The following is a 23,037-nucleotide window of genomic DNA, read 5'->3' as shown; positions in this document are numbered from 1 at the left end:
CACGGTTTATTTGTGGAATTTCAGAAAAGCTGCTGTTAAAAGAGGCAAGAGACATAACTACAGAAGTGAACTAAGAGACCGATGTTGGGGAGGATGAGTTATTAGTTGTAAGCAATGAAGCAGCTCTGGATGGCTGAAGCCCAAAAGGAATGTACGTAAAGGATGTTGTTTGAGTAGCTCGTAGAGTAGAGACTCAGGCTGGAGAGCCAGGATCAGGACAGGATAACCAGGAACGAGCTCCAAAGTCGCCTCAATGCCCTATTCCGGTGAAGGTGTCACTGTTGCCGGAATACAAGTTTCTAAGCGCAGTTAGTACTGCTGACAGCGTAAGAGTGGACAGAGGCGGTGTCACTAGAACCACTGCTCATGGGGTCCCGTCTCCCTGACACGTCGGCTGCTGTCATAGAGTTGCTCCTGGCCCCAGGCCCACTTGTTCCAGATTCTATGGCTCAAGTGCATGCAGACGGTTGGTAGAACTTAAGGTGGCTGCTCCTGCCCTAGCTGCAAAGGAGGCTGGGAACGTGAATATTGGTCAATTTCACTTCCATAGACTCAAAAGGTGAGCGCTTCTCTAAAGGCCGGAGGGATTCAGATCCTAGGTGGTCATAAAGCGACAAACATCCCGAAAAGTAAAAGGGCAAACTGGTCATTATGATTAGAAAAATAGCTCTTAATCTCTCACAATGTTTACCCTCAAAAACCAGTAAGGACCTCAGGGGGTGTTTATTTATATAGGTTATATCTGCCAAGTTTAAAAGAGGAAATTTTTAGAATATTAATTTATTTAAAATAACACCTACATGTTAACAATAACAACAAATTGCATGTTAACATCAATAACACATTTTATGAAAAGTAGCTAGATTGTCCAAAACAAATAATGATAAGGGTGGTATTGTTTTACATTATTGTGATCTCTCTGATTTCTGCTTTAATAGGAAGCATTTGGATTGTCATAGCTGCTTCTACATTAATCTGCTGTAATATGACACATTCTGCAGTCTCTGGAAAACTGAATCATACGCTTGTGGGAGATTAAGAGAGAAAAGGGTAATATCCCCATAGTATTCTTATGAAAAAAAAATTCGACCTTGGGGACTCTCTGAAAAGGTGTTGGGGTCTCCCTAACACAGTAGGGGGATTGATTTACTTTGTGATTGGAATTAAATGATAGATATTATATTGACACACACAATTCCTTGGATCACTTTCTGCATTCCTGTCGCAGGTATTTTTAGCCAAGGCGTGGACATTTTGCTCAGAGGTTGACAGGACTGAGCCTGCATCAAATTACTAATATAATGGTATTTGAATAGACTGCAAACATAATAGCTGGATGGTATTTCAGTTATTTTATAGATTCTATCCTTTCTTTTGATCTTAAAAATCATTTCCAGCCCTAATTTATTATTCTAGAGTTCCCTGAATTTGAATTTTTAAAGCAATGACAGATTCATTCATTTCTTAAGCCACCTTTTACTGTAGAACAGTTTTAGATTTATAGAATTATTGCAAAGATAATACATAAAGTACCCACAACCAGTTTCCTTGTTAGTATCTTACATTAGTAGGGCACATTTGTTATAACTGATGAACTGATAGTAACTCATTAACTAATGTTTATACTTTATTCAGATTTGCTTAGTTCTTGTTTAATGTCTTTCTTTTCTTTTCTTTTTTTTGTTCCAGGATTCCCTCCAGGATCCAACATGGCATTTAGTGATTGCATCGCCTTAGGCTCCACTTGACTGTGAGAGTTCCCTTGTTTTATGACCTTCCCAGTTTTGAGGAGGTCGAGTGAGGTATTGTGTAGCATGTCCTTCAATGGGTATTTTCCTGATGTCCTTCTAATGGTTGAACTGGGGTTATGGGTTTTGGGAGGAAGATCACAGAGGCAAAGTGCCATTCTCATTGCATCATATTAAGGGCATGATCAAAATGACTTGTAAGTACTGCTGTTAACCGTGACCACCTGGCTTGAGGTACAGTTTGTCAGATTACTTCACTGCCAAGTTACTCTTTTTTTTCTCCCTCCCCATACTGTGCTCTTCAGTGAAAAAGAATCACTATGCCCAGCCCACACTTAAGGAGTACGGAGTTATGCTCCTCCAACTCGAGAGTGGAGAATCTACATAAATCCTATCTAATAAAGAGGGAATATGCTAATTGACCCTCATGCCATCGCAAAGATGGTGGTGCCCACAGCCAATAAGGAGGGAATATGCTAATTGACTGCCCCATCCTCAAAGATGGCAGCGCCCACAGCCAATAAGGAGGGAATATGCTAATTGGCTGTCATGCCCTCAAAGAAGGCAGCGCCCACAGCTACAAGATGGCAGTGCCCAGTCCCCTCAGCTTCACATGCCTGCCTCTGGAGTCCCCCAGACCCCTCAGCCCCCAAGCCCCCCAGGGCCAGCCCAAGGCGCAGGCAAGCCTCGGATGGCGGCTGCTCAGCCACCCAGGGCCCCTTGAGGCTTGAGCTGCCGGCAGTGGCAGTAGCAGAGGTGTGATGGGGCATTGCCTTCCCCTGATCACCAGGTCACCTCCTGCCCCTGAGGGCTCCCAGACTGTGAGAGGGGGCAGGCCGGGCTGAGGGACCCCCCTCTCCAGTGCATGAATTTTCATGCACCGGGCCTCTAGTTATTCATAATTATTCTATAAGGAGATTGTCTATTCTTTCCCAGGTCTTTATTCAATCATATACTTATATCAGTATGTACTCATGCATATTTATGTTATACTGTGGGTCATAATCCGATAGCATTTTGTTTATGTGTTGTGTTGCTCAGATTGTCCCAGCTCTGCCATTGGGAGCTCTTCCAGTGGCTCCTGGGTCCCTTTGACATACTCCCATCACCATGTACAGATTTGGTTGACTTGTGTGAACTTCCTTCTTTCTGGCATTGCACAATGTTCCAGGCCTTTCCGTATGTTTCCTGCCCCAGTTCTGGAAGCATCGATTTCTCGAAGGACCTTTGGTTCCTTTTATTGGAGATTAGAAACTAAGACCTGAGTGGTCGGTGTGCGCATTGCTCCTACGGTGTCATTGCTTCTACGTGCTCTCTGCTGACAGAGCAAGGAGATATTTGTGAATACTTAACCTAGGCACACACATCTGTCTATAAATAGTTCTATATGTAAACACCCGTATCTATAGTAAGCTAAGCATTAGGTCACACCAACGTCTCTAACTCTAATCCATGGCCACATGGGTCATTCTAGGCCCCTCCTCTTGCAGTTGTTATGTATTTGTAGCGTTACTTTAACAATGAAGACATTTTGGAATGGGAGGTGTGAGAGGAAATAACAGGATAGAAAAAGCAGGGGCACCAGGGACTAAGGCAGCCATGGGCAAACTACGGCCCGGGGGCCGGATCCGGCTGTTCTATCCGGTTCTCTTGCTCTCCCCTCCGCTCCTTTACTTTGAATTTATATTAGTTCACACAAACACTCCATCCATGCTTTTGTTCCTGCCCTCCGGTCCAGCTTAAGAACCCATTGTGGCCCTCGAGTCAAAAAATTTGCCCACCCCTGGACTAAGGTGAACTGAACACTCAAGAACCTGTGCTCTGTTAGTGGCTACAGTTATTCAATGCCCAGAGGAGAAGGCCCTGTAGGAGGGTGAACGTGCATCTTGGCTTCACTGATCACTGCCTCACGGGAACTTAGGTTTCTGTGGGGAAGTATACACATCCACGTCTCTTCGTTTGCTTATCTTTCAAGGAGGAAACGATAGCACTTTACTCATAGGAGGGTGAGGATTGAACGAGTTAACACCAACAGCACGTTCAGAACTGCGCCAGGCTCAGGATTTGTTATGAGCTATTGGGACTTTGTACCCTCTGGGATAAATCTGTTATTATTTCAGTTTTACAGATGAAACAACAGGCATGGGAGTATTATAACCTGTCCAAGGTCTCACAGCTAGTAATTTTCAACCCCCCCCTCTCTCATAATCTGTGCCCTTTAAAGGGTTTCTGAGCGGCTCTATATCTTTTTGTAAAAATGAAGCTCTGAAATGCCACTCTATAAATTTAAAGGGAAGGTTCACGACTGAAAAGAAGACTGGAAGACGCTTGGAATGTTCTCAAGGTCAGGAATATTGAGCTGCTCACTAATAGGAACCTTGGAGTCCTTTCATCAGCACGTTAATGCCGTGAACGGGCTCACCTAGGGGAGACTGGCCTTCCCAACGCTCCTGCCGTCACCTTAGCCCGTTGAGGCCAAGAGCACTCCCAACAAGAAGATGGGAGGGGTTAAAGGTCAGCCCTGCCTTATCTGTGCCTCTGGCTGCCTGATGCAAGCAGCCTCCCACCCTCTGGGATTCCTGAACGCTTTCCTAGCTCTTACCCGCCGTGTGCTCTGGGCAATGGGACACCAGGTCACGATTCGTGGAATATGCCGTCGTGGAGGAAGTACCTCAGGAAAGTGAAAAGGGAGGGCATTTGTTGGGGAGAACTAACAGACGGTTATCTACTGAAGTAAAATAAATGACGGTCTTACACCCTGTATTTAGGTCCTTGTTCCACTCGATAATCTACTTCCCTTTAAACACTAGCCAGTCTACCTTCTTCAGCTAGCACGGGCCTGGGCGTCCGCATTTGTGGTCCTGACAGCTTCCTGGTGGACCTGGGTGCCTCCGCCAGGTGGATTCTGAAAGGGAAAGCAGCTAGCTGCTTCTCTCTTTCTCTGACCAGCACGCCAGCTTTATTTTTTCCCCCAGTCACCGCTCCTAGCATCGATCATATGATCCGAGGGAATCCTAAGTATCTTCTAAAGTCATTGGGAAAATATGCACGCAGGACCTTACCCCCTCACAGGCGTTTTGCTGGTCACAAGGTGCAGCAGTGAGCCAGGGGGAGGCAGTCCACCCAGGAAGCCTGCGGGCCACTGGGAAGGAACAGCAGCTGCACAGACCGAGGGCGTGTTCTTGCGGGCACTGTGCTCTGTATTGTCGCAGTTTAGTCTCACAGAAGTAGCTGCGATGACTCTCCTTTTTTTTTTTTTTTTTTTTTTTTTTTTTTGCAGATGAGGAAACTGAGGATTGCCCAAAGCCATACAACTACAAATGGGCAGAGCTGGGCCGTGAATGCAGGTCTGCTGAATGCCACACACTTCACCACACATGCATCCTCTCTCTCTCTCACACACACACACACACAACTCTCACCTCAGAGCTGGCGTGTTTGTGGATGGAAGGTATCAGTTCTGTAGCTTCTACTGAATACTTTGGTTTGCAAATAGAAAGAATTCTCTGAAGCACAACCTTAACCAAATTGTTGTAGACAGCTGGGTGAGGACAGCTGAGACAGAAGAATGTGGCCGGATGCTCTGGGGTTGGCTGGGCCGGGTGTGCAGGGAGGTGGCCCCACTGAGAGGAAGCGGTGATGGGCGAAGGTAACAGCGACTGACAGATTAGATCACCCAGACCCCAAACCACGGTGGAAGCGGGCCTTAAACATTCCAGGACACACTGTCTGTATCAGGTTATGCAAATGCAATGAGGACATAAAAATGTATTTCTTTGCCCATATCATTCAAGTGACTATTCAAGTAAATTAAAAATCTTCCCCCCGCCCCCCCGAAGTATGTCTGACATAATAAGGTGGAATGTCCTTAGGGTTAAAAAAAAAAAAAAAAAGAATCAAGAGACCTAAATTCTTGTTCGGATATGCATCCACTAGTTCAGTTGTGTGATCTTTTGCAAGTCCCTTAACTTCCCCCATTCTACATTTTCTCCTTTCTAAAACAAGCGAGTTGGCCTACTGACCCGTGAGGACTTTTGAAGTTCCAAACTGCTCCAGCGATATGGTTATTGAGACCCTGCACTGTGTCTAGTTCTGCATGAAGCCATTTTGAGGTTTAGGAGCCGTTAGGAGGCACGTTTGTGGCCCTTTGGATCTGTGCTGTCCAAATCACATGTGGCAATGGAGCACTTGAAACGTGGCTATCGTGACTGAGTTATAACTTCTTTTCACTTTAATTAAGAGACGGATACTGTATTCATTTACTGGAAACGTTTATGTTTGAAACAATGTAGGGATATGAATCTTTTTTCAATGGTAAATTTTATGCAATCTAAATACAGATCAAGTGTTTTCGATGAAAATTTAGCATCCAAATTGGGATGTGCTGTAACTGTGAAGTGCCCCATATTTAGGACAATATTTAAAAAAAGGATGAAAAGTATCTTATCAATCACTTTCATATTGATTACATATTGAAACGACAATATTTTGGATACATTGGCTTGAATAAAATGTATTAAAATTAATCTGCATTTGCTTCTTTAATGTGACTATGGATGTGCCTTTGGCACGGCTGGGCATCATTTTAGGTAAATGACATAGGATGGAGGGACATGTTGAGTCCTGAATCTTACTCAAGGCCACAGCTGGTCGAGTCTGCTCCTCAGCACCAGGGATTCCCTGTTACTTAACTAACCACAGTGCCTGAGTCCAAGCAGGCGAAGGCGAGTGTCCTTGGGGTAGTGTGCTGAACCTGGCGGGCATATCTGACACCAGGTACACGGGTTAACAACCTCCTTAGGGGCATGAATAGATTGGCACAGGGGCAGGGCCTGCACCTATGAACACAGGGCAAAGAGGTGGTCAGGCTAGGAGTGAGAAGTGAACAACAGCACAGATTTCTGATTCCTGGAGAGCAAAACCTTCTTTAAAGCTGGAAACGGATGAGGAAGATGGTGAAGAGCTGGAGCCACGGCGCAGGCGGGAACATGCCAGCTATGACAAGCCCCCCAGGAGGCTGACCGGCTGGAGGGGAGGGCTTGTGGCCACGGGAAGGGCTGGTTGGTTTACCGCAGGGATGGAAAGATGTGGAGTGACGTGGGCCGACGGAGAGGAGACTAAGAGCTGGCGACGCATCAGATGCTGGGATTGAGGAGGTCCATAGATAAACCACACACAAAACAAGAATCGCTGCGGGACATCATCCTGTGACCCCCAGAGGTCACGCTTTCCAGGGCTGGTGCTGAGAGACCTCTGGGATGCCACCCCTGTGTTTGTAAGAAGAGATGGGAACAGTCTCACCGGTGTGGGGACTTGAAGGTAACGGCCACTGAAAAGTCCAAGTCAGTGTGTGACTTTTTTTTTGTTTCTGTCCTACCTTTAGGCTTCTCTTGTCACTCCAATAGTTAGCAACCATAAACTAGGTAGACGGAAGCAATATTCTCCGGGTGACAAGGCTTAGGGACTAGACACATTAACCTGGAATGAGTCAGTTAAGTGAAAACAAGCCGGCTTCACTGAATGGCACGGAGGCATTATACACTTGTCTTGGGAAAAACGCCTTGTGGAGGCGCACACGGATACTGGGAATTTGCCTGGCTTACTGGCAGAGAACAAGGAGAGCAGAGACCTCCTCTTCCATGTTGAGTGTCCAAGTCTTTAGAGAGTGCGCCAATATATTCCCCCCCACCACCCGATATGTTTTCCCAATAGTCTTCTATGATTATTGTCAATATCTGCAACCAATCCTACAGGATAAAGAACAAGACAAAAGCGCAACTGTATCTTGCACAGAACTTTCCACCTTTTCATTCTCTTCAGGAGGGAACAGAGCCTGGGTCCCTCGCCGTGGGCTTTCGTCGTTTCGGGTGGCACCCTGCACGCAAAACCCCGCAATGCACCCCGGGGGGACTTTGCTTACACCGCCTCGGCCAGGCCTGGGAGAGGAGGGCGCTGGAGCGACAGGGGTGCTCGCCAAGTCCAGGCAAAGGCGCTCTGCACTTCCGGGTGGGTTCTGGTCACGAGGGAGACGCCTCGGGAGAGTCGGAGCACAGTCCCCTGGAAGGGAAAGGAGTTGGATGAGCGGGAGCAGTGAAGCTACTGGGGCTTCTTCCCTCTCCCAACCTGCAGACGCTCGCACCGCGTGGGCCGACCACTCTGAAGGCGGGAGGGGTGCCGCCCGGGAGAGCCTCAGCCGGGCACGCGGGCCGGCAGCGCCCGAGCACCCCTCCCAGGTAGCGATGACCTCAGCGCCCCACCTGCACCGCGGCCCCGCCCACCTCCGGCTCGCCCGCCGCCGGCCACGCCCTCTCCCGCGCTGGCCCCGCCCCTCAGCACGCGCCGCCAGCTGGCACCCCGCCCCTCTCGTCACGTGACACCCCCGCCCTCCCTGCGCGCTCCGATTGGTTCTCCGGGCGGAGGGGTGGGCCTTAGCCGACAGCACTGCCCCGCAACGCGGCTGCAGTTTTCAAACCTCAACTGTAGGCTCCGGTCACCGTCCCCGCCGCCGCCGCCCGGAGCCACCTCGCAGGGGCCGGGAGCCACCTCACAAGGGGCCGGGTCACCGCTGGGGGCCGTGGTGCGGAAGAACACAAGCGGGTCCTGCACGCGGAGCTGCCGGACCCTCACCGGTTGGAGCTGGGACCGTCCTACCCTGGCCGCCGGCGCGGGGCGGACGGGAGACCCTCGGAGGGACCACTCCGAGAGGACCCGCCGCGGCCCGAGAGGTCAGTGTCCCCTCCCCGCGCGTCCGCGTCCTGCTGGAGTTGGGGGTATCCTGGGGGCGGCGACCCATTCCCCAGAGCCAGCCCCCTTTGACCTCCGGGGCCGAGACCCCCAGGGGGGAGGAGTCCCGAGGAGGGGCCCAGGCGCGTGGGCGGACCCGTAGCCCCCGACCCCGGCCGGCGGAGGTGGCTCCAGACACGCTCCTCAGGTGGCTCCTCTGCCCGGGCCGGCCGCCGCGTTCGGGGCGTCCTGCTTCCCCGGCCCCCTCTGTCCTGCGTGGGTTAGGGGTCCTCCCAGCACCCACTCGGCCCGGGACCTGTTGTGCGCGTGCCTGTGTCTGTGCGCGTGCCGGCCGGGCTCTCCCGGGTCGCGCCCCGTGGGGCCGCCCTCTCCCCCGGCTGGTCCCGGCCCCGTCCCGCCGACGTGGTCCTTCGCGTCCCGCCGGGTTCGCGGCTGTGATGTGGGCTCGGGAGTGCTCACATCTGGACTCGTGGGCGCGTCCTGCGCACAGCTGCCTCCCGTCCCGAGGAAGTCTGTGCTCATCCCGTGGGGCGTTTGGGGGTGCTGCGCGCGAGCCGTTTGTCCAGCCCGTGGACGGAAGGGACGGATTGCCCCGGCCTGGGCGGTTTTCCGGGATCTGACTTTATTTCGGCGCCATGTAAACCACCCAAGTGCCCGTGACCTAGGCGCACACTGTGTGACCGCGTGATGGCTACGCTTTTGACATTTACCCAGCTCTCGGTTTTAGTGTGGGGAGAAGTCCTGCGTTTGAATTCCCCCGGAGAGAGCAGTGCTGTAGAGAGGAGCTGGAAGAGGCTCTATGGCAGCTGCTAGCTGATATCAGTTCTGGGGGGGGCGGGGGGGCGGAGAGTGGGTGGAGTTGTGATGAGATTAGAGGCATCCGACTTTGAGTTGCATATTGAAATTAAGAAAAAAAAAAGAGCTTTAAAAATCCATCCGCATGATCAAATGTCAATATTAGGCCTGTGGATCACATTCCCGGCTGCTTTGCCGACGCAGATGTTGACATCTGGGCACCAGTGATACGCTGAGCCCGCGGGGAGGCCTGACTGGTGTGGCCCCTTTAAATTCTTAAGGCTGAGACCCAGCGCCAGACGGCGTGGCGGACAGGAGACTGGACGCTGACAGCAGACGGAACCGGGAGCACGATTTTACTGCAGGAGCGGACCGATGAAGAACCCACTTTCCCATGGATACAGCCGTTTATAGTTCCACCGTGCACGGCCCAGAAATAGTGTTCATCGACTTCTCAGATGCTTGTTTTGTGAATATTAAACAGGCCCGTGGAAACGGTGCCCTAATTTGAGGACCCCCCTCCCCCCACTTCTTCCCCTTCGCTCTCTTCTGAGCAGATGTTACATTTAAAAAAAATATTTCCAGTATTTTAAGAAGTGGAGTTCTTATCAGTAGCTGCTTTATTTTTGAGATACATATACATTTTAGATATTTTTTTCTAAATGATGGACTGAAGTGAAATATACTTACATGGCAGCATACTTGAATTTTAAAAGTATAATCTGTGTAATAACTTGAAGGCCTTTCTGTGTGCATACAGAATGGTTGCCATTTCTCTTGGGCTCGTTGAATAGTGAATTATAATTTGGTTAAGATAGAATCAGTTTTTAAGGAAAGTTGAGACTTGACTAATTGATCACTGTCAGCACACTAATAACAAGGCTGAAGAAGATACAGGCATTTGCGGTTGTTTCTAATCGAACGATTTTATTTTTAAGCTTGCACTAACAGTGTTTTACCACTAAGTAAACATATTTTAAAAGCTGTTTGATAACTATGAGAGAATTTCCTCATCAAAATTTTCCTGTTTTAATCTTTGAGCCCAATTTAAAACCCAGGAATCAAGGAAATCCATTGCTAACTAACACTTTCACTTAATCGTAAAATTGTCATGAAATTGCACATAGATTGTATTGTAGAATATATTTCCTGTGTATAAAATGGGCAGCTAACAATAGTGCTTTTAGATTTTCTGCTTTTAAAGGATTTTGCTTGATTCTTAATTTTTTAAAGAATTATTTTGCATCCTAAGGGTATTGATTGTGTCAGAAACATTAACAGTAATTTATGTACTGTCTTTCCATTTGGGAAAACTTCAAATATTTTAGTTTTCCACAGTATGGATAACAAAATTCAAAGATGTAATTTTAAGTGGTATATATTCTATGAAGACTATAATTAAAGCACATTTCTTTGAATATTTTAATTAACAAATTTATTTATAAATTTAAATTACACATTTTTATTTAAATATGTTGTGATAAATGCAATTTTCAAGATATATTTTGTTAATTTTTTTATTTCTTTCATTTATTTACCCATTTTTTTCTCCCAAATACATTTATCCTTGAATTTTAACATCCAAACTGGTCAGTTTCTTTTTAATATTTATATGCAGCATATTTTGGTGCACCCCTGACTTTTTGCAACTTCTTCCCCAAAAGAGGGCGCAGTAATACTTTAATCATTTAAAAATTTTATATTAATAGTGAGGTGGTAATTTCATCTTTAATCCTCAAATGATCATATTCCATTTTGCATTGGAATAGTTATGGAATAAACTACTTCAGGAATACTGTAAGTAAACAGTATTTTATTTTACAACAGAAACTTAATTTTTCATCTGATGAATGGAAGCACTGTGTGTGTGTTGGCCCACTATATTTCCGTTTTGCAACATCTTCCTATACTATTTCACAGTTATGGGTTTGACTTTTCTGAAAGTTGAAGAGATGGCACCAGGCCTTACTGTGCTGGCACAGGATGGGGCCTGCGGTCCTTACTGGGGACTTCAGCCCTTGGGTAGTATACATAATAGACTGCTTGGACTAGAGTCAGCTATTGTGATTCTCAAATGATTAAATTCTTGAATTATTCTTTATATTTGATCTTAAAAAAATCAAAATATGTTAGTAGAACACATTAGGAATACAGTCTCTTGAAATTGGAAATCATCCTTATTCTTACGTCTACTGCATTACATTTACTTCTAATCAATGACTAATTAAAAATGAAGCCCTCTGCCACACTAGCAGAAAGATCCTCGTTTATTTTGATGGATGCTAGATAAACAGATCTCCAGTTTCTCTGATTCCGAGGGAAAACTTTGTAGCTGTAAAGGCCCATGTAGAAAGGAGGTGTTTCCTTATAATCTTATTGCTCACTTTGCTTTCCATTGCCTTTCAAATTTATTTCAGGAAAATCTAGATTGAGCAGTCCTTAACAGGGCAGTGTCTGAATTAATTTCCTGATTGAGGTAGCTCTTAAAATGTTATCTTAGCTGAAGTAGGTATTTACATGAAACCAGGTGGCCACCTAGTCTGGAAAGGCAGGAAAATACAAAATAAATGGTCTTTTGGTATTACATTACAATATCTGATGAAATGATTTTATCCATATTTCCATATTTTGTGGCCATCCTGTTTAGAATTAAAATTCTCTAGTAGCAATTTAAAATATTTAATTTAGCCAAATACCAAATTAAGCAGAGACTAGCTGCATTTAGAGCTCCAATACTATAATTTCAAGATAGATCTCAAGTTCTGCACAACCCTTGATGATTTGAGATGTATCTTAAAATGCTTCTTTATTTCCTAATTCTTATAATTCAGTTCATCAAACATTTTGAAAATTCCTACCAGGTGCCAGACACCATGCTGCGAGTTTAGCATAAAAGTAAGTGGTTATTGCCCTTTAGACACTAAACATAATTGAAATCTAACATGTTAGATATTGAGGTAGAGATATGTCAAGGGTCCTGTTTGAAGTATAAAGGAGAGGCACTTAACCCAACTTTTTTGGGTTTTAACAATGTCAAAGCTTCCGAGAGTCAGGGGGGCGGGGGCGGGGGGAGATCACATTTTATGTTGAGATGTGAAGGATGCATAAGAAAAGTTAGCCATTTAAGGAAAGGTAAAAAGGCTGTTTCAGGCAGGAAAGTATAACAGAGATGTGGAGGCAAAATATGAGACCTGAGTGTGGCAGGAAATGAAGCTGGGGTGCACCTGGCCTCAGCCTCTGTGTGTCATGTGTGAGGACTTAATCGCTTGTAGGTACTGGGAAGCTAATGAAGAGATCAAAGCAGACCATTTAGTTCTCTAGTGTTTCCATTTATTGTAGATGTATTCTATCTTTATGAAACATTTTTGTTTGATAAGTTTGCAATGAATATTATGATGAATATTTTAAAAATAGAGCTATTTAGAGATTTATAGGAATTGTCTTACTTTGATCACATCACATTTGCTTTCTCCTTTTAAAGCAAGGTAAGGCCCAGATCAAGTCTAACATGTCCTTCTGTTCCTTCCCTCACTGATCCATATCTGAATGGGTATTGTAATTATTATAATGGGCGATAATGGAAAAAAATCTTTGGAAATAGGTTTGAGAAATGCAGAGAAAACACTGAGGTCTTAAAAAACCGGAGTAGTAATGGCTCTTGAACTTCTGGCCAAGTAAACCCTTACTGTAGGAAGAGTTAGGTTTTGCTGTTGCAAATGTGTTTCTGTACAGAGAGTCCAGTTAGATATATTTACATCCATCTTTTTACCCAAAGGTATTTATTAACTTTCTATTGATTGTTAAAGTAGAATCTGCTTAGTGTAGATAACGTAAACACCGGAAAGTATAAATAGTGCCATAATCCCACCACCCAAAGATAACCACTGTTAACATTTTGCCATTGTTTTCCAGTCTTCTGCTATTTGCTTTTTTATTTTCCCACAAAATTATCATATTGTTTATAAAGTTTTATGTCTTCCTTGTTTCACTTTATAATTTGAGTTTAAAAGATTCTTTAAAAGCACAATTTTTTGAGTATATAATATCCTATTATTTAGGTGTATTTAACCATTTCCTATTGTTGGACTTTGGGGTTCATTCATTCCACAGGTTTCTTTTTTTCCTCACAATTATAAAGCTTCGTTGAACATAAATTTTTTACTACTTGTAAGATCCATATTGACATTTTTAAACTTGAGAGCAGAAAATACTTATTTGTAAATATAATTAATAATTCAACCAGATTTCTTACGAATAGATTACTTTGTAGTTGATATATTACAGCATGAAATAGACATCTTAGATTCTAGAATTTAGATGAGGTGCGCATTCTAGACTCAGGACCCTGTATTCTGTCTCTGTGGTTGAATGTGATATGTTCTTGTCCTCATGTTTCCCAAGTCCTGATTGTGGGGAATGTAGCCAATTTGTATCCATGATACAGGTACATGTTTTCTTTCTGTGTGTGTGTGTGTGTGTGTATGGCATAAATGTGATCATAAGTGTGCATATTCATAGACTTTCAAAAATTATTTTTTAATTTTATTTTTAAACTAAAGTTTACATTCAGTATTATTTTGTATTAGTTTCAGGTGTATAGCATAGTGCAGTGGTCGGCAAACTGCGGCTTGCGAGCCACATGCGGCTCTTTGGCCCCTTGAATGTGGCTCTTCCACAAAATACCACAGCCTGGGCGAGTCTGTTTTGAAGAAGTGGCGTTAGAAGAAGTTTAAGTTTAAAAAATTCGGCTCTCAAAAGCAATTTCAGTTGTTGTACTGTTGATATTGGCTCTGTTGACTAACGAGTTTGCTGACCGCTGGCATAGTGGACAGTCATATACTTTACAGAGTACTTCCCCAGTATTTCCAGTACCCACCTGGTACCATACATAGTTATTACAGTATTACTGACTGTTATTCTCTCTGCTGTACTTTACTTCCTCATGACTGTTTTGTAACTACCAATTAGTACTTCTTCATCTCTTCACTTTTCTCACCCAGTTCCCCAGCCCCCTCCTCGCTGGCAGTCATCAGTCTGTTCTCCATATCTTTGAGTCTGTTTTAGTTTTGTGTGTTTCTCTTGTTCTTTAGATTTCACATAGCCGTGTGTTTTTTAAATACATTTTTATTGATTTCAGAGAGGAAGGGAGAGGGAGAGAGAGAGACATCAATGAGGAGAGAGAAGCACTGCTCGACTGCCTCCTGCATGTCCCCAACTGGGGATCAAGCATGCAACCCGGGCATGTGCCCTTGAACCTGGCACCCTTCAGTCCACAGGCCGATGCTCTAACCACTGAGCAAAACTGGCTAGGACCCACATAGACTTTTAAATTTAGAAAAAATTTGTAAAAATACGATGACTTAAATAGATTGAGCATAGGAATAGATAATTATTGACTTTTTAAGAGAGAAATATGTACCTGTGAAACTCAGTGTCATCAGAACCAAACAAAAATACACAAATAGTTTATTAAAACAATAAAAAAAGACAGAATTATAAGAATCAAGTTTAAGCTAACTTGGGGTGAGAGTTTTGTATATGGAAATGGTACTCAACAATGGCAGAGACTGTATAGAGACTATCTTTGGCTAGAATATTAACAATATGTATGTACTGGACAATCATGATACAGTCTCAGGACTGGCACTGTTATTCTACATGAGCTCATCATATTTTAATTTTTAATCTTTAGAGCTCTGTAAGATAAATTCTGTTACCATCCGTACTTTAGAAGCAGCAGGATTGAAGCATTCCTCACTAGTAATCAGAAATACAAAGTAAATTACCAAGTTCCATTTCACCTTCATTTCACCAGAATAGCCACAATTAAAACTCCAAATAGGGCAAATGTTGGCAAAGGAATGGTAAACCCTCCCACGCAGTGGCAGTGGGAATGCAAACTAGGGATGCAAAGAAGGGACTTCTCCAGCTGGGTCTATGATGTCTCATTTATCAGTTTAAACACAATGTGGCAAAATAATAATGCTGAAGAGCACGTGTTGTGATGTTTATTGGAAATACTTATTTCTTATTTTTAAAAGAAGTTGTATTAAAATAGTTTATTAGGCTGCCATAATAAAGTTCTGCAGGTTGAGTGATGTAAGCAACTTAAATGTATTGTCTCCACAATTCTGGCTAGAAGAAGCTTGAGATCAGTGTCGGCAGGGCCCGTGTCTGCTGAGGCCTTTCTGTTTGGTTTTCCATGATGCCTCCCTGTGTCTTCACAGGGTCTTCCCTCTGTGTATCTGTGTCCTCATCGCCTCTTTACACTGGGACACCAATCCTGTTGGATTGGGGGCCACCCTAATGATCTCATTTTAACTTAGCCACCTCGTTAAAGGCCCTGTCTCCAAGTACAGTCGCTTTCTGAGGTACTGGGGGTTAGGAGCTCAACATTTGAATTTGGAGGGGAGCATAATTCAGCCCATAACAGTAACAAAGTTAAATAATTTAGCTGAGATCTCATTGCTGGTGTGATGGATAAGTGGGATTCAGACTCAGATGTGATTCAGTCCAAATGTTATTTCAGAACGCAACGCTGCTACCCTTAGACTACTAGTGGTGTACCCCAAACCAGCTAGTGCTTTGTTTTCCCAAAGACCAAGAGAGTGAGAGAAAAAACATTGTCTGACTTACGAATAAAACCGAGAAAACATACAAGCTGAAAACACTGACCTCAGTCACACTGCTTCTTTGCTAAGCTGAATGTAGCTGGCATTTGGATCTAGGAAGGTACAGAAACAGTACATGTCAAGTAAGAAATAAGGAGAGGAAAAATGTAGCAGAGAAAGAACAAAAGCCTAGGGGGTTATTATAGAGGATGTTAGGAGAATAATACTGGTCTTTTATTAGATAAGCATAGCAGAAACTGAGAAGTATCTTAAAATACATGAACTGTTGTATGAACTCCATTACTATGAAATAGTAGCTGTGATGTTAAAACTGAATACATGTAAATATCACAAAGTTCGAGGTAAATATGAGCTTCAGTTGTAGATGAGAATTCTGGTATGGTCAGCCACTCATCCAACAAAATTATAGAGCTCTTCATATATGGCAGGCTCTGTGCTTGATGCTGCCAAAATAAATAAATAAATAAAGACACTCTTTAAGACCTATGAAAGTTTCTGAATTTAGTATTGAATTGTAGAGTCTAAGAAACAGATCCTGCTTCCTGTGGTCATTCCGATGTCAGTGATGTAACTCACAAAAGGTGAGCTCACCACCCAGTTTGTTTGGCCATGTGAAATTAAATTTAAAACAATGATCCCTGCTTAGTATGATAAAGTACCTTGTTTTATGAAGATAACACTTCAAAGAATGAGAGTTTCAAAATGAAATTGAGTGCTTGCTTGTATTAAATTATAACTTTTTAAAAATAATTGTACAGGTGTTTGTATATATATATATATATATATATATATATATATATATATATACACACACACACACACACACACACATATATGTATTTATTGATTTCAGAGAGGAAGGGAGAGGGAGAAAGACAGAAACATCAATGATGAGAGAGAATCATTGATCGGACCAGAACTGAACCCGGGACCCTTCGGTCTGCAGGCCGATGCTCTATCCACTGAGCCAAACCAGCTAGGGCTACAGGGTTTGTTTGTTTTTGTGTGTGTGTGTGTTTTTTTACAGTATTTTTATTCTGAATGAAGTCAGTAACATACCATACCAGTTTCCGTGTGTGCATCTTTTTTTCTGGTGGGGAGAATGTGCTCTTTAAATCTTTTTGGTTGTCTTATAGCTATATTTGGAGCTGATAATGTAATGCACATCCTGTCTATCTTTTTTTTCCTGAGCTACATTGAAGTTATATCCTGTCTCTTCTCTTTTTTAAAAAAACAGGTAAGAAGAAGTGACTGAAAAAGCATATCTGGACGCCATCTAACATGTCGAGGAGAAGATTTGATTGCCGAAGTATTTCAGGCTTGCTAACTACAACTCCTCAAACTCCAATGAAAATGGAAAATTTTAATAATTTTTATACACTGACATCTAAAGAGCTAGGAAGGTAAGGAAATGGTGTGATATGTATGTTGTTTAAATTCACAGTGTGGATTTGTGTGTCTCTGGTTACATAAAACTCAGTTATTATTTAACAGGGATTAGAAGGAAAAGTCGCCATCTCTGCTGTTACCACACAGGCCCCGTCTTCACTGACGCAGGGTTAGTGAGCATGATGTCTGCCATATCCCCCTACCTTAGGGTTGTTCTCTGGGGTGGAGCTGGGAAGCAGCAGCTTAGCCTCGTGACCTCAGTGAAGTGACTGTCCCTCTTGGTGCCGTAGTTCATCTGAGAAGTGGGGTGAAGATAATTGTATAAATCTTACATGGTGGTCGTAGGACTACATTGGTTAATATTTATAAAACACTTAGAGTGCTACTAAGTTTTTGTCAAATAAAAAATTCCTAGGATATTGTGTTTGGGCTTAAAAAATGATGTTTAGATTCTATTCTCCCCTTTCCTAAATTAAACAAAAAAAATTAACTCATATTTGATATTAGAATTCTGTATAAAAAAGAATGTATGTTCTATCAGTAAAACCTGTACTTCCACTAATACTAATCTGTTTGGACTTAACCAAGGTGTAAATTCCTTAATGACCTGAGATTATAAGACCATTTAGTGCTATCATTTTAATATTTATCCAAGTTATAAAAGATATACCAAGGTATTTAAGTTATATATTCAGCATCTGTTGAGCTTTAAAGACACTTAACAAAGGGTTAGAAAATGGTGATCGGCTCCTGTCTTCAGTTTGATTTTAGTTCTGGAAGCAGTGTTTTGGCCTCTGTTAAAATGGTTTACTAGTCTGTGTTTGCACTGATAAACTTACAGTAAAATAGCATAATTGGCTTTTACCTTAATTTCAATGTGAAAACAAAAATGGACCGAATCGTGGGAAGTAATCATGTTCCTGGCAGACGTCGGCGCAGTCTTTATTTCGCACAGCGAGGGTGAGGTCTCCCTCCCCAGACTAGGAGCTGCATGTTCCACATTGCACGTTTCTGGCATGCTTATTCAATTATATGTTAAAATGTATGAGCACTTCAGTGGTGTATTAAAAGATACAGTTTTTAAAACCTTTCTGAATGTTTTAAAAAATGGTTTTGCTCTAAATCTGGAATGATTTCTCTGCATTGTCACGGGAAAGCGTACGTTTCCTTGTGGTTACTTGTACCTCACATGGCGTAGTCATAGAACCTTGGCATGGGAAGGACGTCGGTGGTCAGCGACCTCAGTGTCATCTCTGAGGCAGGGCAGCAGCTTTTCTGTGATTCTCTTGACAAGCTGTTCACCCGGCTTCAATTTGACTGCTCAGTGATGGGGAACTCAGGACCTCAGAAGGTCTGTTCCTTTTTGTGAGCACTTCCTAGGCACACCGGCTTCTGCTTCCTCTCTGTCCGCATCTACGGGAGGCACCGTTCCCTTTTGCAGCTGCTTATCGTGTCCCTGTGAAAATCCTTCAGAGATTTGACTCTGGCTAAGCACTGCCGCTTTCCTCACACGCTCATCTTATGGCCTCACCCCCAGATAGCCTTCTTCTGAGCCACTTGGTTTTTTTCATTGTTCGTCTGAGGATAAGGAGACTTGGGCTGGACATAGTATTGTCAGTATCTCACCATCTACAATAGAAAACAACTTTACTTGAGGAGGCCTAAGATTCCATTAGGAGTTTTCTTTCTTTTTTTGGCAGCCATGTCAAATATGTGTCATATGGCATCCTTTAGTATATTTTGTAAAAACAGATGAAAGTGGAAGTCAGTTGACCTATTTTTACTCTGAACCTAAAGTTGTCTAAAGTTGTGTGATTGATCTACTTAGTTGTGTGAATTCCTTTTCTTGAAGATGAGGGGGGACTAGATGTCTCCAATTTTCCTTCTGTTGCAAAAATGTTTGGAAACTGCTTTGAGCAGGTAACTGTGCCTTGAACAGTACACACAATAAAGGGCATTCTTTTCTGTTTTTCTGAGTTACTATTTTAATGAGTAAATGTACATACATTTATTAAATTAAATTCGCAAAATAGGGGACTTGGGAGCTAGAAAGTCCATAAAATTTCTTTGAAGAAAAATTAAACTTTGTAGAGGACAGTATTAATAATTCTCAATTGTTTTACAAATAAGATGCCATCATAAAAAGCATAAACTTGAATCAGATATACTCTTTAACATTTTAGAGCAAAAACTCTTGAAAGAATCTGATTAAAACAAATTCAGATTTCTAATATTCCATCTTCTAATATCTTTATGAAAGAGACCTAGCATTTTTTAAAATTGATATGATAAATATTGATATATCTAGTAAACCTTGATAAGTTGGAAATCATGACATTTCCTTTGCCAAGAACTTGCTTTAATTTTGTTGTTGTTAATCCTCACCCAAGGATATTTTTTTCCATTGATTTGGGAATATTTTTTTTAGAGACACTGGAAGGGAGGAAGGAAGAGGGTTAAGGAGGGAGGGAAGTAGGGAAGGAGGGAGGGAGGGAGAGAGAGAGGAGAGAGAGAGATGTGAGAGAGACACCTAGATTGGTTGCCTTCTTCAGGTACCTCTACTAGGTCTGGGGGTGTGGAACCTGCAACCTAGGTATGTGTCCTTGACTGGAAATTGAACCGTGACCCTTCAGGGAGCAGCCGATGCTCTAACAGTGAGAAACACAGGCCAGGACTAAGTTCTTTTAATATTACCAATTTTAATTAGGATTATATCCTAACTAATAGAAATTAGCATTATAATCTTATTTATCTTGAGGCATGTACATTTTGAAATATCTAAATGCATAATTCTAGCATGTAGTGAACTATAAAGTTACTTTTCTAAATCAATTGCTTTTTATTAATCTTAAGATGTTAGTGTTTTAGAATTTATTTTCTTTAGCAAATGAAAATAACATGCAAATGTTAATAGTTCAATTTTGAGTATTCTCAAAGCTCTTTGTGTTCCTGTTTTTTAACACGTTGGGTAAGTTTTCTCTACCCTCCCCCCAACTAAGGCAAGTTTCATAGGCCTCTGTGGTCAGAGGGTGAGGCTGATGCCGAAATAAACGTCAGCTTCCTTTGTGGTTGCCCTCCCCCTCCTCTCACATTTTAGTGTCTATTCTAGAATGCAGAGGGTAGCTACTAGACCTTGTCACTGCTGGGAAATCTAGTCAGATTTGCCTTTTTAGGGTATGGATTAATTATATATACTTGGTATGGGTTTTACATTTTCTTAGTTTTTTTTATATTTGACAGAGGAACATTATGTATTGAAGTTTATTTTGATAATTCTAAACCACAATTAGCATTTTATAATAGAAATCAAATACTTTTTTTTCCTAAGTCATTTGATAATTATGATAAAAATACTTAACCTTCTTTAATGGTATGTAAATAAAGTAGTGACTATATGTAAATAAAATTGTATCGGAATCTCAAATAAGCTTTAAAAATGTAAATGCTTTAAGTACAGGATCCAAAATAGCACACTGTATGGTATTATAGTAGTGGCTTAAATTTTGCACTTATTCAACAAATATTTTAATTTCTATTATGTGTTAGTTAGCTAATGTAGATTTTTTAAAAAATATATTTTATTGATATTTCACAGAGAGGAAGGGAGAGGGATAGAGAGCTAGAAACATCGATGAGCTGCCTCCTGCACACCTCCCACTGGGGATGTGCCCGCAACCAAGGTACATGCCCTTGACCGGAATCGAACCTGGGACCTTTCAGTCCGCAGGCCGACGCTCTATCCACTGAGCCAAACCGGATTCGGCTAGCTAATGTAGATTTTATAATTACTGTAGTAACTAGGACAGATGGGGTCTCTGCCTTCACTGGGCTTTTACTTAGTGGTGAACACTGGCAAATAAATAATTATCAATATAATTTGGTCACCTTTGCTCTAGACTATGAGAACTAAATTTGCTTAAGAAAGCATATTTAGAATACCTGAAACAATTTGATAAAAACTATTTAATTTTGCTCTTTGTTTCTGAGAAAATCCCAGCTTATAGATACATTCATAAAATTATAGTTGAACTGAATTGTCACAATTAGTGTTATAAAATATGTAGACAATTTTCTTGGCCTACTATTTCTGTTTCCTAAGTGGATTTCTTCATAAAACTTAAAAATTTCCTTTCTGTTTTAGATAAATTTTGTTTTCAAACCTAAGAAAGAATTGGCAGAAGTGTGTGAGTTGCACTTATTAAAAAACAGCTGTCTTAAAAGGAGGAATTGTTTTGTAGTGGTTAGAACAGAAAGCCAGGGATTCACATTCCACAGTGTAATTCTTGGCACTCTCATCCCATATATGACCTTTCATGAGTCATTTAATCTTAGTTTGACTCAGTTTATTTGGTATAAAATCTATAAAATACAAGTGGTTTGAAAGAAAGTTAAGGAAATGATTAACTTTTTTGTGTGTTCATTGAAATGCATCCATTTGTATTTCTTTGCATACAGTAAGAAAATAACTTTTTAAAAAATCTTTATTGTTCAGATTATTACAGATGTTCCTCTATTTTCCTCATAGCTCCCCTCCACCCAGTTCCCACCCCACTCCAGGCCTTCCCCACCCCGCCACTGACCTCCTCCATAGGCCTAAGCTCTTTGTCCAGTCTCTTCCCACACCCCCCACAACCCCTTCCCCCCGAGAATCATCAGTCTGTTCCCTTTCCATGCCCCTGATTCTATTACATTCACCAGTTGGTTCTGTTCATCAGGTTTTTTATTCATTTGATTTTTAGATTCACTTGTTGATAGATATGTATTTGTTGTCACTTTGTTGTTCATAATTTTTTATCTTTACCTTTTTCTTCTTCCTCTTAGAGAATACCCTTCACCATTTCATATAATACTGGTTTGGCAGTGATGAACTCCTTTAGCTTTTTCTTATCTGTGAAGCTCTTTATCTGACCTTCAGTTCTAAATGATAGCTTTGCTGGGTAGAGTAATCTTGGTTGTAGGTTCTTGCTATTCATCACTTTGAATATTTCTTGCCACTCCCTTCTGGCCTGCATAGTTTCTGTTGAGAAATCAGCTGACATTTGTATGGGTGCTCCCTTGTAGGTAACTGTTTTTCTCTTGCTGCTTTTAAGATTCTCTCTTTGTCTTTTGCCCTTGGCATTTTAATTATGATGTGTCTTGGTGTGGTCCTCTTTGTATTCCTCTTGTTTGGGGTTCTCTGCACTTCCTGGACTTGTAAGTCTATTTCTTTCACCAGGTAGGGGGAGTTTTCTGTCATTATTTCTTCAAATAGGTTTTCAATGTCTTGCGCGTTCGTTCCAGAGGCTCCTTACACTCTCTTCATATTTTTGGATTCTTTTTTCTTTTTGCTTTTCCAGTGGGTGTTTTTTGCTTCTTTGTATTTCAAATTTTTGACTTGATTCTTGGGATCCTTTAGTCTGCTGTTGAATCTCTGTATATTATTCTTTATTTCAGTCATTGTACGCTTAATTTCTGATTGGTCCTTTTCCATATCCTTGAAGGTCTCACTAAATTTCTTGGAAGTTTCTAGAAGATTCTTGAGTAACCTTATAACCGTGGTTTTGAACTCTATATCCAGTAGTTTGCTTTCATCCATTTCTTTCATTTGTGACTGGTTTCTTTGTCTCTGCATTTTGGCTACTTCCCTGTGTTTGTTTCTATGTACTGGGTAGCTGCTAAGTCTCCTTGAGTTGATAGAGTGGCCTTGTGTGCTAGGTGTCCTATAGGGCCCAGTGGCTCAGCCTCCCCAA

General features: G+C 42.3%; 1 protein-coding gene across 4 annotated transcripts in view; it reads left to right on the top strand.

Moving 5' to 3' along the window:
- The first annotated feature begins 8,203 nt into the window (after nucleotides 1-8,203).
- STK17B (serine/threonine kinase 17b) overlaps nucleotides 8,204-23,037 on the top strand; it is a 30,856-nt gene continuing 16,022 nt past the window's right edge. The window contains exons 1-2 of one of the 4 annotated variants that reach the window (XM_080670946.1): nucleotides 8,204-8,473; nucleotides 17,157-17,322. In XM_080670946.1, coding sequence (XP_080527072.1) covers nucleotides 17,201-17,322 — 122 coding nt within the window. In that variant the 5' untranslated portion in view covers nucleotides 8,204-8,473; nucleotides 17,157-17,200. Of the gene's footprint in view, nucleotides 8,474-9,608; nucleotides 11,085-16,444; nucleotides 16,501-17,156; nucleotides 17,323-23,037 lie in introns of those variants that run through there. The other 3 variants (XR_013960729.1, XM_080670947.1, XM_080670945.1) reach the window with 3 other exon arrangements.

Source organism: Plecotus auritus, assembly GCF_963455305.1.
Source record: "Plecotus auritus genome assembly, chromosome: 5".
Classification (NCBI taxonomy): Eukaryota; Metazoa; Chordata; class Mammalia; order Chiroptera; family Vespertilionidae; genus Plecotus; species Plecotus auritus.
The sequence above is the reverse complement of the archived record's forward strand: the minus strand, read 5'-3'. Positions and strand labels throughout refer to the sequence as shown.